The sequence below is a fragment of the Sphaerodactylus townsendi genome, linkage group LG16, assembly GCF_021028975.2.
Source record: "Sphaerodactylus townsendi isolate TG3544 linkage group LG16, MPM_Stown_v2.3, whole genome shotgun sequence".
In the NCBI taxonomy this organism is placed as follows: Eukaryota; Metazoa; Chordata; class Lepidosauria; order Squamata; family Sphaerodactylidae; genus Sphaerodactylus; species Sphaerodactylus townsendi.
Window position 1 is genome coordinate 16,643,574 of NC_059440.1, and position 15,950 is coordinate 16,659,523.

The 15,950-nt window shown below is 46.5% G+C and overlaps 1 protein-coding gene across 1 annotated transcript in view; it reads left to right on the plus strand.

Moving 5' to 3' along the window:
- RFFL (ring finger and FYVE like domain containing E3 ubiquitin protein ligase) overlaps positions 1-15,950 on the plus strand; it is a 32,481-nt gene that overhangs the window by 3,764 nt on the left and 12,767 nt on the right. Inside the window, exon 2 of the mRNA XM_048518993.1 lies at positions 14,895-15,086. Coding sequence (XP_048374950.1) covers positions 14,901-15,086 — 186 coding nt within the window. The 5' untranslated portion in view covers positions 14,895-14,900. The remainder of the gene's footprint in view (positions 1-14,894; positions 15,087-15,950) is intronic.

The window sequence follows — 15,950 nt, forward strand, 5'->3', positions numbered from 1 at the left end:
CCATCTATAAAATATATAAATGTTAGGGTTGGGGGTCACCACAACATGAGGAACTGTATTAAAGGGTCGCGGCATTAGGAAGGTTGAGAACCACTGGTTAGCAGCTGTACCTCAACTTCAGAGAGCAGGTGCTAGCTGGTTATCTCCCAATAGTTGAGAAAGGGTATTGGGAAGGCAGATTCTCATTACTCTGATTGGAGGGTTGGGGTCCATGTGTTTTTATGGGATCTACTGTTTATGGGTGCTGTTTATGAGTCATGGACCCATTGTGGCTCTTGGAGAAGTCGGAGTGCCCTTTATAATTTAACAGCTAATCCGTAACTTTTCTTCACTCTCGAAATCTGCTGATCCGGCCGCCTATCTGACCCTTCCCAGTTGGACTGCTGTAAAAAACACTCTGCATAGGACCACCCTTGAAGGTTATTTGGAAATATATTAGGTTGCATAGGTTATAGCCAGTTGCCTTTTGACTAGCATTGGACAAACACATTCATGAAAAACGTTGGCTTGTCTGTTAAAAATTGCACTTGTTTCCCAGTGTAATTCAACGGGCTAGTTTTAATCTTTGAAGACTCGCAAGATCTGGCAGCAGCATACGCGAAAGGCCTAGATCAACCTTAAGTCTGAGTAGACCATAAGTCAGTGGTGGTGAACCTTTGGCACTCCAGATGTTATGGACTACAATTCCCATCACCCGCCATACTGGCAGGGGCTGATGGGAATTGTAGTCCATAACATCTGGAGTGCCAAAGGTTCGCCACCACGGCCATAAGTCAACTTAGAAGAAGAGGAGTTTGGATTTATACCCCCCCTTTCTCTCCTGTAAGGAGACTCAAAGGGGCTTACAAGCCCCCACAGCTCAAGTGGCAGAGCGGGGAATCAAACCCAGTTCTCCAGATTAGAGCGCACCTGCTCTTAACCACTACACCACACTGGCTCTCTCAGGTGAAATGAATACCTTTCTAGAGGATTGTTTCGCTCTCTCTGTTTCTTAGCCGTGGCACTTGGAAATAAGTGGCTGGAGCAGGGATGAAGAGCCACCTTCCTTGATGGTGTTTTTCAGAGGGTGCCGGTCCCTTTTGTTTATTTCAGTCATCCCTGGGAGACATTCCAAAGCTCTGGTCTACAACATGGATTCCATGGCCATAGGCTGTGCAGCAACTGTGTGTTTTCTTAGCCCCTTTTTTGTACATTTCATTCACAAACCTAAAGAAAGCAATAACACAGTTTTGATTATAGAATTTGTAAGTCACTTTGAGAGAAACAGAGGTCTGATCTATCTACTTCTCTCCCCCCCCCCCAATTAAGGAAGCATGGCCAGTTTTGTTCTGTGAAGTGGTCAGTTACTCAGGAGAAACTGACCAGGGATTCTTATCACATCAACAAATTACTGTGGTAAAAGCTGACTGCTTTTGGGCTGGAACATTGTAGTAGAACCTCGTGGGTTCTTTATAAAGCATAGCTGTGGTTGCCAACTTCTCTTTTGCCCGCTTCCAAAAAATTTGACCTGACATCTCTCAAACCAGTATTTAAAGACATTTTAAATAGGTTGGCTTTTGCTTTTCATAATGGTGCCATATTGCATTATTCTGGTATTGCTGTGGCCTGATAAGGAAGAACTTTGGCCCCTTCCGTACATGCAGAATAATGCACGTTTAACCCACTTTCAATGCACTTTGCAGCTGGATTTTACTGTACGGAACAGCAAAACCCACTTGCAAACAATGGTGAGAGTGGATTGAAAGTGCATTATTCTGCATGTGCGGAAGGGGCCTTAGTGTAGTAGTGGTGAGAGTGTTGGACCCTGGAGGCTTCGGTCCAAATCCCACTCTGCCATGAAACCTCTCGGTTGACCTTGGTTGACTGTCTTGTAGCCTACCTCACAGGGTTGTTGTGAAGACAGGTGAAGGGAGTCTTCTATTCTACCCTCAGCTCCTTGTAGGAGAGAAGGATAGGGGAGCAAAATTGATAGACTGTAGATGTGACATAGTTCCTGCCCAGTCAGTTTTGTAGGTGTAGATCAATATTTCTCTGTCTCTTGAACCTGCATCCCATTTTTAAGCGTGCTCATTTTTCTTACCTCTGTCGACAGCTATGGCATAGAATGGGCTGCTGGGCATTAGATGGATGAGATAGCTAAAGCTGGCATATTCTCAGGTGCCAAGGCTTCTTTTAAAAACAAACATTAGAACCTGAGACATTGAACATGCTGGTTTATTTTATCCGGAGCACTGTTACCTTCCTGCCAGGACGGGGCCTGACATCAATGACTGGGGCATAGGTGCAATAACATGCACTGACCTGTGGGGAGGAGGGAAGTGTCTTCACCTCTGATATGTTAATGGATCTTTCCTGTTGTTTCATTTTCCTTTGATGCTTGCAACTGTAGCTAAACTAGAGGCCACGCCGACCCAGTGGGGGAAGGCTGAAGGTGGCTGGGCCCTAACCCTTAGCAAACAAAACAATGAAATGCAAATCCACATATTATTATTATTATTATTATTATTATTATTATTATTATTATTATTATTATTATTATTATTATTATTATTATTATTATTATTAATTAATTAAATTTAGTATACCGCCTTATCCCAGAAGGGCTCAGGGCCGTGTACAGATAAAACATCAGCTAAAAACATGCATATAATTAAAACAACAGTCATATCTTAAAACATCTCTCGCGCCCTTACGAAACCCTCCTAATACGAAATAATGGGCCCTGATGGTATTAGGGCCCATGGGGGTAAAGAGGAGTGGGCAGAGGCACCCTTAGCGGCCGGTCTCTCCAAAGGCCTGGTGGAACAACTCAGTCTTACAGGCCCTGCGGAAATCCCCAAGGTCCCGCAGGGCCCGGACAGCTGGAGGGAGAGTGTTCCACCAGGCCGGTGCCAGAGCCGTGAAGGCCCTGGCCCGAGTGGAGGCCAGCCGCATCATTGAGGGGCTTCCCTTCAATAAAAAAAGTGACCCCCTTTCCAAGTAGAAATCTAGCCCCCCAAAGGAGTGGAGTGCCATGCAGGTGGCAGGGGGTTGGACTTGATGGCCCTTGTGGTCTCTTCCAACTCTATGATTCTACGAAACTACGTATACCACGTTGCAGATCGCTGCTCCATTTTTTGGGTAAAGCCGACTGTGCCGCAGAATGGCTCCAGTCTAAGCACCTTGAATCCGCCAGAAAGTAAATTATACTGCACAGTCTTAAGCATCCAGGCATGGCGCAAAGGTTAAGAGTGCCTGATTAGCATCTGGATGATCCAGGGAAGGTCTGAGGCTCTGTTGCCTTGCCTTGTGGCCTCTAATAAGGGGTAGCGAGGTTATCTCGGCTGATAGGACATCAGTGATTCAAAGAAGCCATTAAGCCAGGTCCCATGACTACTGGGGGGTGTGTCTGACTAAATGCAATCCTTTGCTTGTTTTGTTTTTTTGAGAACGTAGGGAATGCAAATGGTCCCGATGTGCTAGAATGCCGCTGTCGAATTGCAGAGGGCAGGTTCTGTGGGGAGAATCTTTTAACACCCTGCTTGAACAGAAAGGGTTTGCTATCGATACGTCTTCCACGATCGCTTGTTTTGGCCGCGAAAGAATGATGGGACAGGCGGGTGCAGCAGTGCTGTGTGCTAAAATAATATTCCAATTGTTTCTGAGCTGGAGCTCGCACTGAAAGGAGGCTTGTGTGCCTGCTGGCACCAGTGCCCCAGTGACAGCTGGCCAGTGTTATGCGCCCCTGGCCTCAAAACAGAACGGTTTGCGTCAACATAGAAGTTCTGGGTTCAGGGCGCTTTTTATTTTGACTTGTAAGCAGACTGTCCTATGTAGAGATAACTCTGGTCTAAATTCATCCATAGGTTTGGGTTTGGTCTAACTCCAAGTAAGTTTCTTTTTAAAAATATGGATCTGCAGTGTATACATTGAAGCCGGATGGATGTTTTATGGATTGCAGCTTTTAATACCTGCGTGTGAGATGTGTTATATGCGTCCCTAAGCTGTAAATACCGTAAACACATGTATTGGGCAGGCAGAAGAGGCCTACAGGACCAGAGCAGAGGTCCAATCCGTCCAGGGTCACATCTCTTTCCCTGACCCCTCAGCTCCATTTTGTTCTCCACCATTTGGTATTCGGAACAAGACTCTCCCTGGAGATGTAGATTCTATCTAGGCCAGGCTGGATTAAGAACTTTAGAGGCCCTCGGCACTGAAAAGATTATGGTACCCCCATATACGGTTTATGTAAGTCGAAATAAAAACAATAGTGAACCGTAAAATAAATATATACTAATGAATAAATATCAGTGTTTGTATGAAACAAGAGAAGAAGAAAAGAGTCTGGATTTATTCCTCGCCTTTCTCTCTTGTAAGGAGACTCAAGATGGCTTACAAGCTCCTCTCCCCACAACAAACACCTTGTGAGGTAGGTGGGGCTGCGAGAGTTCTGAAGAACTGTGACTTGCCCAAGGTCACCCAGTAGGAATGTAGGAGTACAGAAACACATCTGGTTCACCAGATAAGCCTCTGTCACTCAGGTGGAGGAGTGGGGAATCAAACCCAGTTCTCCAGATTTAGAGTCCGTCTGCTCTTAACCCCTACACCACTTCATTGCTTTCTTGCCTTGAAGATGCATCACATTTTAACTTACACAAATTAAAATATATTCTTAATGTTAATGCATAGCATAGTGGGAGAGCTAAGAAACAGAAAGAGAGATGCTGATGTTGAACTTGTCCTTCGACCATCTATCCCAGCCAAATTTTTCTTAGTGATGGTTGCTTCTGGTCAGGGAAGCCAAGACAAAAATATTAATGATATACAGTTGCTTATGTTGGGGGGGGGGGGACCTATGCAGTCCAAAGGTTCAGCCTCCCGCATCTGCCCACAGCATTTTAAAATCCCCCACTGCACCCCTGCTTTATTGGCAATCAGTGGGTGCCGTATTTTGACCTATTCTCATACCCATGATTGCAAGGTAGGCATCTCTGTTGTATTTTACATGTGGCATTGTTTTCTGGAGGCGACAAGCCCAATTCTGCAAGCATTGAGTCAGCCCTGATGGTTAAAGATTCCCTTTTCTAGTATCATTAATGCATTTTTAAAGCACCTGAAGCTATCTGATGGGTCAACAGACCAAATCTTCCTTGACCGAACAAATGACCGGCTCAGCATCTAAAGTAGTGCCTTCCCCCATTCTCCTTCTGAGCTTGTAAGACATCAGTCATCATGGCTGTTAGCCCTTGATGGCCTTTTCTGATCTGCCCAGTTCTCTTTTAAAAACCATCTCTGCTCAGGGTCATCACTCAGGCCACTGGTGGGGAATTCTACAGCTCAATGACTCATCGAGTAAAGAATTACTTTGGCCTGCCCTTGAATCTCCCTTTTATGGCCAGCCGATCTTCTCTTCCATGGGGCTGTTTCATATCCCTTTGTGTCAACGGAGGAGGCCTTCATTAGCACAGGCCTGTTTGGTTGGCAGAGCATTCTTATTAGCATTCCCGGGGGAGAACATCTGATGAGCAGACACATGCTTCTTCACTGAATTGTTTCAGTTTATGGCGATGCCACTGATAGACTGAAGTGTGGTGCTCCAAACAAACCCAAGGCTGGTGGGCGGGGGATTGCCAAGGCAGGAGTTTCCCCCTGCTGTCTGACATAACCAGCCCCGCCATCAGCAAGGTCTCCTTCTGTTCTTTTGTAATTTCTCAGTGTTGCATTTGCTGTACAAATGCTGCGTTCCGGGGCTGAATCAGGAAGCAAATAAGACAAATCGACCGTTGATGGTTCCCGCTGAGATCTTTTAAAGCAAACCTGTACAGAGGTTAATGTATATGTGGAAAGTATTAGGGGAAGGGGGGGGGAGGAACGGACCCCAAAGACTTTACAACTAGCGTCTTTCCCATCAAGATCCAGTCGTCTTCCTGTCACTTGGTGCTCCGTTACACTGCAGCAATTGGCTCTCCGTGTGATGACTATATTCTGTGTTTCTCAAGATGTTAGTAGATTGCATGTTCCTCTACCACAGAACAAAGCGTGCCGGACCGTCTTTGTTGCAGAATGCGCCGCCTGGGTCCTAGTGCCTGCATAGCCCTGCTCTCTCTCCCCACCCCCACCCCAATCCGTTTGAAAGTAACAATACATTTTGGCATAAATGCTCTTGTGTTCTCCAGGTTAGAGTGCACCTGCTCTTAGCCACTACACCACACTGGCTCTCTGATGTTCAATAAGCCAGGTGAAGTAATGGGTTTGGAAGGTCACTAAGGATGGCAAACCGTACAGTCTGTTGGGAAGCTCACCTGGGCAAATGAATGAGGCTCACGCAGGCAAAATTCCAGGTGGAATTGTGCATGAACTGAATTTTTTTGCTTCAGGCACTTGAGAGATGCCTGACTTCCCTTCCTTTCACTATGACAAGCTTTGGTTTGGTGTTAGAACACCCATTTTATGGTTCCCAGGTTCAGCTCCTGGCCTCTCCTATTAAAAGTCCTTGGGTCGCAAGAGTTGGGAAAGGCTTTTCTCTTCCCGAAACCCTGGAAGAGGCGTTTGCAGCCAGAGTAGCCAAGACTGAGCTGATGGATCCAGGGGCAGATAGTTGATAGCCGCTTCGTACGAGCCCGGGCTGTCATCACCAGTCAGCATTTGGTAAACAGATGCTTGCAAGGAGCTCTCCGCCTCAGCGTGAGAGACCCACACCGCTTTGGATCGTGGCCAAAGAGCTCAGCAGTTTGTTTGCCTTTAACCTTATTAAATGTAACTGTTTCTATTAAAGCTCCTCCGAGGAAGGGTGTGTTCCTGAAGTGCATCTGGCAAGCAAGCTTGTGGCGCTGGAGTTGCCCCTTGCCAAAGTCTCTCGCTTTGTTCGAGAGAGGTTCTAATTCGGAGTGTCTCCTTGCTGCGGAGGGACGCACTGATGGAAACCATGCTGAGCTTAGTGGAGTTTGATTGCCTGTCCTAGGCTGGGTTATGGTTGGCCATTGCCTATTGTTTTTTGTTTAACAAAAGCATTTTAAAGCTACGGCAGCATTTTAAAGCTACGGCACTCCATCTCCCAAATCTCAACGCGGTCTTGATGGATTGGGAGAGAACTGCGGGCTAACTTTGGCGTTCCCCTTTCTTTGAGGGGTGCTTCTGATAGTTTCTAATTTCAAAATGTGTTTGTCGTGCCTTCCCAGTGGCTGCATTCCCAGTTCCACTAATACGCTGGCACATCCCTGGCCCAATTCTCTACTTGGCCTAGCAGCGGCTTTGCTCTGTTTTAGGCAAAGCGTGTTCTTCCCCAGCGCTTGCAAACGGTGGACTTTTAGCGGATGTTCCTAGGACTCAACCTTGGGACACGTGTCTCTATTCATACCAGTATCCTGTTGTGAAGCACTTGGCCTGTTCTTCAGCCTCGGCAAAAGTCTCCTGACGTTTCAAACAACTGGCACAAGTCATTGTTTGCACGATGCTTTTCCTCCCTTTTGGAAGTTCTGGTGAAAGGAGCTGAGCCACACGGGACGGAGTGGGGAGCTACTGAGTTGTTGGTTTTGTCCTCTCCTGGGTGAGCTAGTGTGGATTTGTGTCACATGGTGAAAGGACAGGTTTTTCTAGTGAATTCATATGGGACCCGCCATTCCGAAGTCCCTCTGATTAGACGGTTGCACTGATCAAATTCCAGCCAGTTGCAGATGAAAGGAAAATGGGCCTTCGGTTTTACTAGTAGATAAAACCGGCAGCTGTTTAAATACATACCATTTACCGTTCTGCTGATAACGTGTTTGTGATACCAAATGCGCAAGGGCAGTTTCTGGTGATACGGGGTTTCTTCCTGACCTTGTTCCACCATTGCCTCTTGCATTATAGTAAGGCGAATAGGAAAGAAATGTGGTGTTGGCAAAAAGGGTCACAGATACCCTGGACCACCAACCCCCCCTTCCCCCATAATGGGGTTCTAGATCAAATCAAGCCTTGATATGTCCCTAGAAGCTAAAATGACTAAACTGAAGCTATCATACTTTGGTCACATAATGAGAAGATAAAAATAACTGGAAAAGACAATAACACTAAGAAAAGTTTAAGGCAGCAGGACAAGAGGAAGACCCAACTTGAGATGAATTGACTCAGGCCCCTTCCATGTAGCACCCGGAGAGCAGGTTGCAGGTGGGATAAAGTAATCCGGTGTCCTGTTCGCATGCCTCTGTGGAGGCAGTGAACGGAGCCCGTGGAAGCATTGCGGTCTGCCGTTATGTGTGCATATTTTTTTATTAAAAAGACACACACCTCCCATGCAATGTAGTTGTGTGGGGAGAACCTGCATGGGGAGTGGCTACACTCCGCATTAAAACGAGAGAATTGTGGATAACGTGATTCTGGAATAACCCATTTCGGGGGGGGGGCAGCCTCGCTTTAAGGCTGAGAGCTGTGTGAAGTCCCCCCCATCCCCCGAAATGGCTTTTTCCGTCCCAGCTTGGGTTTATTGGCCCTTGTGGAAGGGGCCTCAGCCAAGAAGTCCAAGGCCCTTGGTCTGCAAGTCCTAAGCAAAGCTATTAACAATGGATATTTGGGAGGACATTCATTCACAGAGCTGCGGTGAGTCAGAAGTGAGGTGACAGAGCAATATGAAAGAAATTCTACGTTCAAGAGCTTTTGTAGCTGTTTGTTAGTCTGAATGCTTTGAAGCAGCCCAAGGCCTTTAACTATTATTTTAGCCAAAAGCCTACGTTTTTCCAGAGAGACGGCTGTGTTCATCTGTTGTGACAAAATCAACTGGAACTCTAGTGGCCTGGTAAAGACTGAAACATTTATTTCGGTGTCAGCTTTTGTGAGTCACAGCTCAGTTTGTCAGATGCCCAGGCTGAGCATGAGACCAAGTGTGAGCTGAGTCACAGAACTGAAATAAAATTAAAATGAATGTGCCACTGGGACTTCGTTTGATCTGTGAAAGTAGGAGGCTGAATTCGCACCTCTGTGCAGACAAAGGAGGGAACACGTGCGAAAAATCTTTTGTTGCTTCTTTGAATTAGTTTTCCGCATAGGGTCTTGTGAATTATTTTGTCCGTCTGTCCCTGATCCTGGCTTCCTGGTGTGGAATTTTGGACACCCGCCTTCCAGCTTTTCACTAGGTTTGATTGCCTGCGTGCCCCATATTGGAAATTGGTGGCCTTTTAAAAGCCACTCCCCCCACAAAACATTCCTGTTTGGTCACCTGGAAAAAGATAAGGATCCAGGCCTGGATAAGGATCCAGGCCTGGTGACTAGGTGAGTGGCTTTTTACAAGCCTAATGGGCAAGATCAGACAGGCTGTTGTGGTACATTGTTCCTTGGTACAGGATTCTTCAGCCTCTGGCTGGTCATGGGACCAGCAGATAAGATGGGTCCCTGCTGTGTGCATTATTTGGAGAGTGCTTTGTTTGTGTGTTCCTGCATGGCAGGGGGTTGGACTTGATGGCCCTTGGGGTCTCTTCCAACTCTTATGATTCTGTGATTCTCACCTGAAAGCAAAGACTGGAGAAACGTTGTGAGAGTGTTTCCCAAGCTTCCTGAGAGGCATTAATTTACTGAACAAGCAGCTTCAGAATGCAGATATGCCCCAAGTTAGAGGTCAGTGCTGGTAGACAAATTTCCCTGCGTCTGAATTCAGATGTGCATTTTAAACCAGGGTGCGTGCAAAGTCTTTGATGAGAAATGAGAACTGTCAGAGGCGTAGCTGGGCCAAACTGTGCCCGGTGCACAGTCTATATCCTCCCCCTTCCCACACTTACCTTAGTTCCTTTCCTTTTCCTAGAACTTTTTCAGGCTGAAAAAAAGGCCTATTCACAGTCCAGGCTTCAAAGCGGCCTGATGGGAACTAAAGTTTGATTTTCCGCCCCCAGGTGTGCACCTGGTGCATGGCACACCCCCTGTTCCCTTGTAGCTCCGCCAATGAGAACTGTATTTCTTATATGAGGCTGAATCAATTAAGTAAGAGTAATAACAATAGTGAGAATATTAATGTGTTATTGATTAAGATATAAGTAACTGCTTTAAAGATATTTATTGCCGTTTGGGAACGAAAGGTTAGAAGGTAATGAATTTTAAAGCTATGTAATGTTCTCTCTGAATGATATTAATGTTGTAATTCTAAGATCCAGTGTGTTAGAGTTAATACATATATAGTTTATGGGTAAAAAGAAATGAACCGGGGGTGGACAGACCTGGCTAGCTGCCAGGTTTGCATTTCACTTTCTTCCTCCCTTCTTCAACTTCTGCTTTCTTATCTGGAGAATCCCATTTAGAAACTGACTTCCGCGCGGTGTGTGACTATAGGCGCGTGGTTTAGCTGGTGGCTTCTCTCTCCTCCCCCATGACTCTACACCAGAGTTGAATCCAGGTTTAGAATCTCAATTTCTGTGAGTGTGAGGAGTTGGGTCGGGGTAACTTACATAGAATCATAGAGTTGGAAGAGTCCACAAGGGCATCGAGTCCAACCTCTCCCATGCAGGAGCACATAGTTAAATCCACTCCTGACAGATGGCCATCCAGCCCCTGTTTAAAAACCTTCAAAGAAGGAAACTCCACCACACTCCAAGGCAGTGAATTCCAGTTTGGAACAGCTCTATTGTCAGGAAGTTCTTCCTGATGTTCAGGTGGGATCTCTTTTCTTGCACCTTGAATCCCTTATTCCTTGTCCTCGTGTCTGTATCAGCAGAAAACCAGCTTGCTCCATCTTCGACGTAACTTCTCTTCAAATATTTAAACATGGCTATCATGTCACCCCTTAACCTTCTCTTCTCCAGCCTAAACATATCTAGCTTCCTGAGCCACTCCTCATAGGACATGGAATCCAGACCTTATACCGTTTTGGTTCCCATCCTCTGGACCCATTCCAGCTTGACAATATCCTTCTTGAATTATGGTGTTCTCCTGGATGGTGGGAGGCCGTCTTGCTTGGGTGTTTCACCACCTTCTTTCAAGGAGGCAGGATCAACTTTTGGCCACTCCCACTTGCCCCGCCGGCTCCAACTTGCCCCAGTATCTTCCTGCCTTGTTCAGGGAGAGCAGGATTTTTTTTCCCAGTGGGCTTGTCAGGGTAGTGATTTTTCGTGTTTGTTTGGACTAGGATCTGGGGAACCCAGGTTCGAATCCTCCCTCCGCCATGGAGACTTGCTGGGTGACTTTGGGCCAGTCAGCCACTCTTCGCTTTGGCCGTGGCCAGTATTTAGATGGGAGTCCTCCGAGGAATACCAGAGACGTGACATGGAGGCAGGCAATGGCAAACCATCCCCAAACCTTTCTTGCATTGAAGCCTCAAGGAGTTGTCACATGTTAGCTGTGACTTGACAGCTATGAATGAATGAATGAATGAATGAATGAATGAATGAATGAATGAATCCCCCCCCAAACACTGGTTTTCTGAGCTCTGTCAGTTTGAGCACAGGGGCTTGGTTGCTGTTCCCAGCTCCACTGCTGACTTCCTGGTTCTGAGCACTGCCTTTTGAGCTTTGCCCAACAAGCTTTTCCTTACCATAAAATCTAACAGCATTTCTTTTGTTCAGAGTGTCAGTGCGTAATGAGGCATATTTTTTTTTTACTAGGCTGCTTCTTTCGAAAGTCAGTTTGTCAGCTTCGAGGCTTTTGGGAAACCGATTTATAGCCAACTCAGATTCAAATTTTGTGAGAATGTTATTGGAAGATCGCGTTCCCTGTATATCACAGAAGGTGGCCAAACTTTGTACGCTGGCATGCAATAAACAAAGATTATTATTAAGAGAGAGAACTGGATCGTATGATGAAACTTGTAATAATGGCTTAAGTTAATAATATCTAATGTGTTGACCTCACATCTTGGATCTCTGCACAATTGGAATATTATGTATCTTTACGTATACTGATTCTGGTTTTAATGGCTGGCCGGAAAGCCGTAATAATAATTAAATGATAAAATAAAAAATTGGGAAACTGAAGGCTGGCTGGAAGCTCGGGTAAGGGAACTGCTGTAGGAGGATGTTTGTCAGACTCCGGGCCAAAATAAAGAAGCTGTAGCTGCAATCTGTCGATTTTATTAGGAGAGTCAAAGAATAACAATCGATAGATGCTTCTGAAAACCACATATCGAGCAGGAGCTTAAATCCCCAATGCCCCCCTCCCGCCCACCTGGCCAAACGGCACCAATCTCTCCCGTTCCCACAGGATCAAAACGAAAGTACAAAGGGGATAAAACATTTCACACCTAGGAGGATGGGGGCTAAACCAGACCCCAAGGAGGCGACTGGCCCAGAGGAGAGATTGCTCGCTTGACTCCCCCCTCCCAAATGCCAAGAGAATTCCATCCTGACAACCTTAACTGGCAGAATTTAGCAGATATCCAGGGATGACTAATCAGATTTAGCCGGGTTTTTCTATTGCTCCAGTTCATGATTTCCTTCCTCCTTTGTGTACTCTGGTTCTTTTCAGTTTGTTCTGGTGGCGGTGGCCGCAGGGGAGTATCATTTAGCATTTAATTGCCCACAAACTTTGCACATTGTCCTTTAAAACAAACAGGAAGTTGTCTAAGCATCTTCTTGCAATGACTGGGTTTTTTTTATTACTGGAGCTCTGCTCAATTGACGGTGCCGGGGACTGAACCTAGGATCTGCTGCAGGCGAACAAGTGCTTTTCTCCCTACACTGTGCTCCCCTCGTGACTGACATTCTGCCATGCTTTTCTGCATCTTCTTGGACTTGCAGGCAAATGACAAGGGCTAAGCCTCGCTTGAATGCGAGAGGGACACAGGGTCCAGATTATAGTCATGAACAAGATCAGGTTTGTTTTGGTTCTGTAAATGAGCTTAGTCGAGGAGATCCACTGTGTGCTCATTTAGTTATTTCCTAGCAGTGTCCTCCTCTTATAAGGGAAGTCTGAATTAAGAAGAAGAGTTTGGATTTTATACCCCACCTTTCTCTCCTGTCAGAAGACTCAAGGTGGCTTACGAGCTCCTTTCCCTTAATCTCCCCACAACAGACTCCTTGTGAGGCAGGTGGGGCTGAGAGAGCTCTGTGACTGGCCCATGGTCACCCAGCAGGAATGTAGGAGTGCAGAAACACATCAGGTTCACCAGATAAGCCTCCGCCATTCAGGTGGAGAATCAAACCCAGTTCTCCAGATTAGAATCCACCTGCTCTTAACCACTGCACCACGCTGGTTCTCAATTAGGAGCCCTTATCACTTTTCTGTCTGCACTCCTATTGATTGATTGATTGATTGATTGCCCTTTTATCCTGCCCTGTCTCCCAGGGCGCTGCCCAGGGTACATTATTCCCTCTTCCTCCATTATATAGTCAGACAAAGAAGTGTTCAAGGTGGGTGGGGCTGCGAGAGAGCGACTGACTCCAGGCCGCCGTCCAACAGCTTCATGACAGAACGCCCAGTGTCTTCCGTGGGCACATTTGCATAAGAAGATCAGGAAGTCATTAGGTCCAGAAATTGAGGCTGCTGCTCCAGGGCAGGAGCCCCGTTTTGCATGCAAAAAGGTTTGCATGCCGAAAGAAACCTGTCTCCAGCTTCTTCTCCACTGTTAAAGAATTTCAGGTGTTGGGGAGTGACTTTTCTCTCTACCTTTTAAGGAATCTCAAAGCAGCTTACAAGCTCCTTTCCCTTCCTCTCCCCACAACAGGCACCTTTTAAGGTAGGTGGGGCCGAGAGGGGTCTGGGTGAACTGTAACCGGCCCAAGATCACCCACCAGGAATGTAGGAGTGCAGAAACACATCTGGTTCACCAGATAAGAGTCTACCACTCTCAGCTGCAACACCATGGGCGGTAGATTCAGGACAGATGAAAGGAAATATTTATTTACACAGAGCGTGATTAAAATGTGGAATTCACGGGGATGTCATGATGGTCAGAGGCACAGATGGCTTTTAAGGGGGTGGGTGGGTAGACAGATTCATGAAGGCTAGGTTTATCTGTGGCTCCTAACTATGAGGACTAAAGGGAAACTCTACATTCAGTCTAGCACCCGGAGGGAACGTTAGGGGAAGGCCTTGGCCTCCGTGCCTTGCTGTTGAACCTCCTGAAGAACTGGGTGGCTGCTGTGTGAGATGGGATCCTGGAGCTAAATGGACCACTGGGCTGTTCTCATATTCTTAGAATTCTGACTCTGGGAGTCTTAGTAGACCACAAACTGAACATGAGCCAGCAGTGGGATGCGGCGGCCAAGAAAGCCAATGCGATTCTGGGCTGTATCAATAGGAGTACAGTGTCAAGATTGAGGGATATGATTGTATATCTCTATTCTGCATTGGTCAGACCTCGCCTGGAATGTTGTGTGCAGTTCTGGGCACCGCAATTCAAGAAGGACGTTGACAAGCTGGAACGGGACCAGAGGAGGGCAACCAAAATGGTAAAAGGTCTGGAATCCATGCCCTACGAGGACAGACTTAGGGAGCTGGGGATGTTTAGTTTAGTGAAGAGAAGGTGAAGAGGTGACATGATAGCCATGTTTAGATATTTGAAGGGATGTCACATTGGTGAGGGAGCAAGCTTGTTTTCTGCTGCTCCAGAGACTAGGGCCAGGAATAACGGGTTCAAGGTGAAGGAAAAGAGATTCCATTTAAACATCAGGAAAAACTTCCTGACAGTAAGGGCTGTTTGGCAGTGGAATGCACTACCTCAGAGTGTGGTGGAATCTCCTTCTTTGGAGGTTTTTAGGCTCGAAGGCCATCTGTCAGGAGTGCTTTGATTGTGTGTTCCTTCATTGCAGGGGGTTGGACTTGATGGCCTTTGGGGTCTTTCCCAACTCTATGATTCTGTGACTCTCCAAAATCTGCCTGTAAGTCTTCTCTACAAGGAATAATTTCCATCCGACAAGACTTCCTCATCTACCAAGCTCGCCCTCTAGTTAGCTCTCCACCCAGACCAGCTTGTTTGGCCCTGCGCATCTTGACGCCTGACCTTCTCTCCTTTTCCTCCTCAGTTGACTATGTGGGCAGCATGCTGCAGCTGGTCGTGCCTCAATGGACTACCAGAGGAGATGCAGGCCCACCCACAGCAGGGGAGTCGCACACAGGCCTACTCCAACGCAGGCTACAGCTCCTTCCCTTCGCCCACGGGGTCCGAGCAGAGCTGCAAAGCCTGTGGGGCGCACTTCAACAACTCCTCCCTGAAGGTGAGCGAGAGGCGTTTGCTGCTGGGGACTGCTTATTGGGGCAAGTCTGAGAACGGAGCTGCATGTCAGGCCGAACCGGCTGAGTGGAATTATAGTTTGGAGTGTTTCAGACTGCAGGTGTCATTTTTTTTAAAAGAAGAGATGAGGAAGAGTTTGGATTTATACCCTGCTTTTCTCAACTATAAGGAGGCTCCAAGCAGCTTACAAACACCTTCCACTCTCCACAATTGACACCTTGTGAAGTAGGTGGGGCTGAGAGAGTTCTGAAAGAACAGGGACTAGCCCACGGTCAATGTGGAGGAGTGGAGGAGTGGGGAATCAAACCGGCTTCTCCAGATTAGAGTCCACCTACTCTTAACCACTACACCACGCTGGCTCTCATCACATTTTGTTTTGTGTTTTTTAAAAAGCACCCTTTTCTGAGTGTGGAAAACTAGCCCAGCAAGAACAGGCTGCTAAACGTTTGTTCTGGATATTGTTATTTGCTGTATGTGGCAAGACTTTATTTTTAAAGTATAGCATCCATTTTGAGCAGGGGGGGACATGTATCTGTTCAGGGTCTTGGAATGAAAAAAGAGCTCAGAATATTTTTTTTCTAATTTTAGGGGACTCATTATAAACTGTGGAATCTTTATTTTCCAAGGGTGTTGTGGGTTTTCCGGGTTTTCCTTAGGAGAAAAGGCTACAGGAACACAGCCACACAACCTGGAAAACCCACAACACCCTAGCGATTCCGGCCGTGAAAGCCTTCGACAATCTTTTTTTTCCCTTTGGAAAAACTGAAATGCTTCTTAACGCAGTTGTTCTTGTTGAAAAAGGTTTGTTGCAGATTTTTTTTTAAATGTAAAACCATCTACAGCAGCG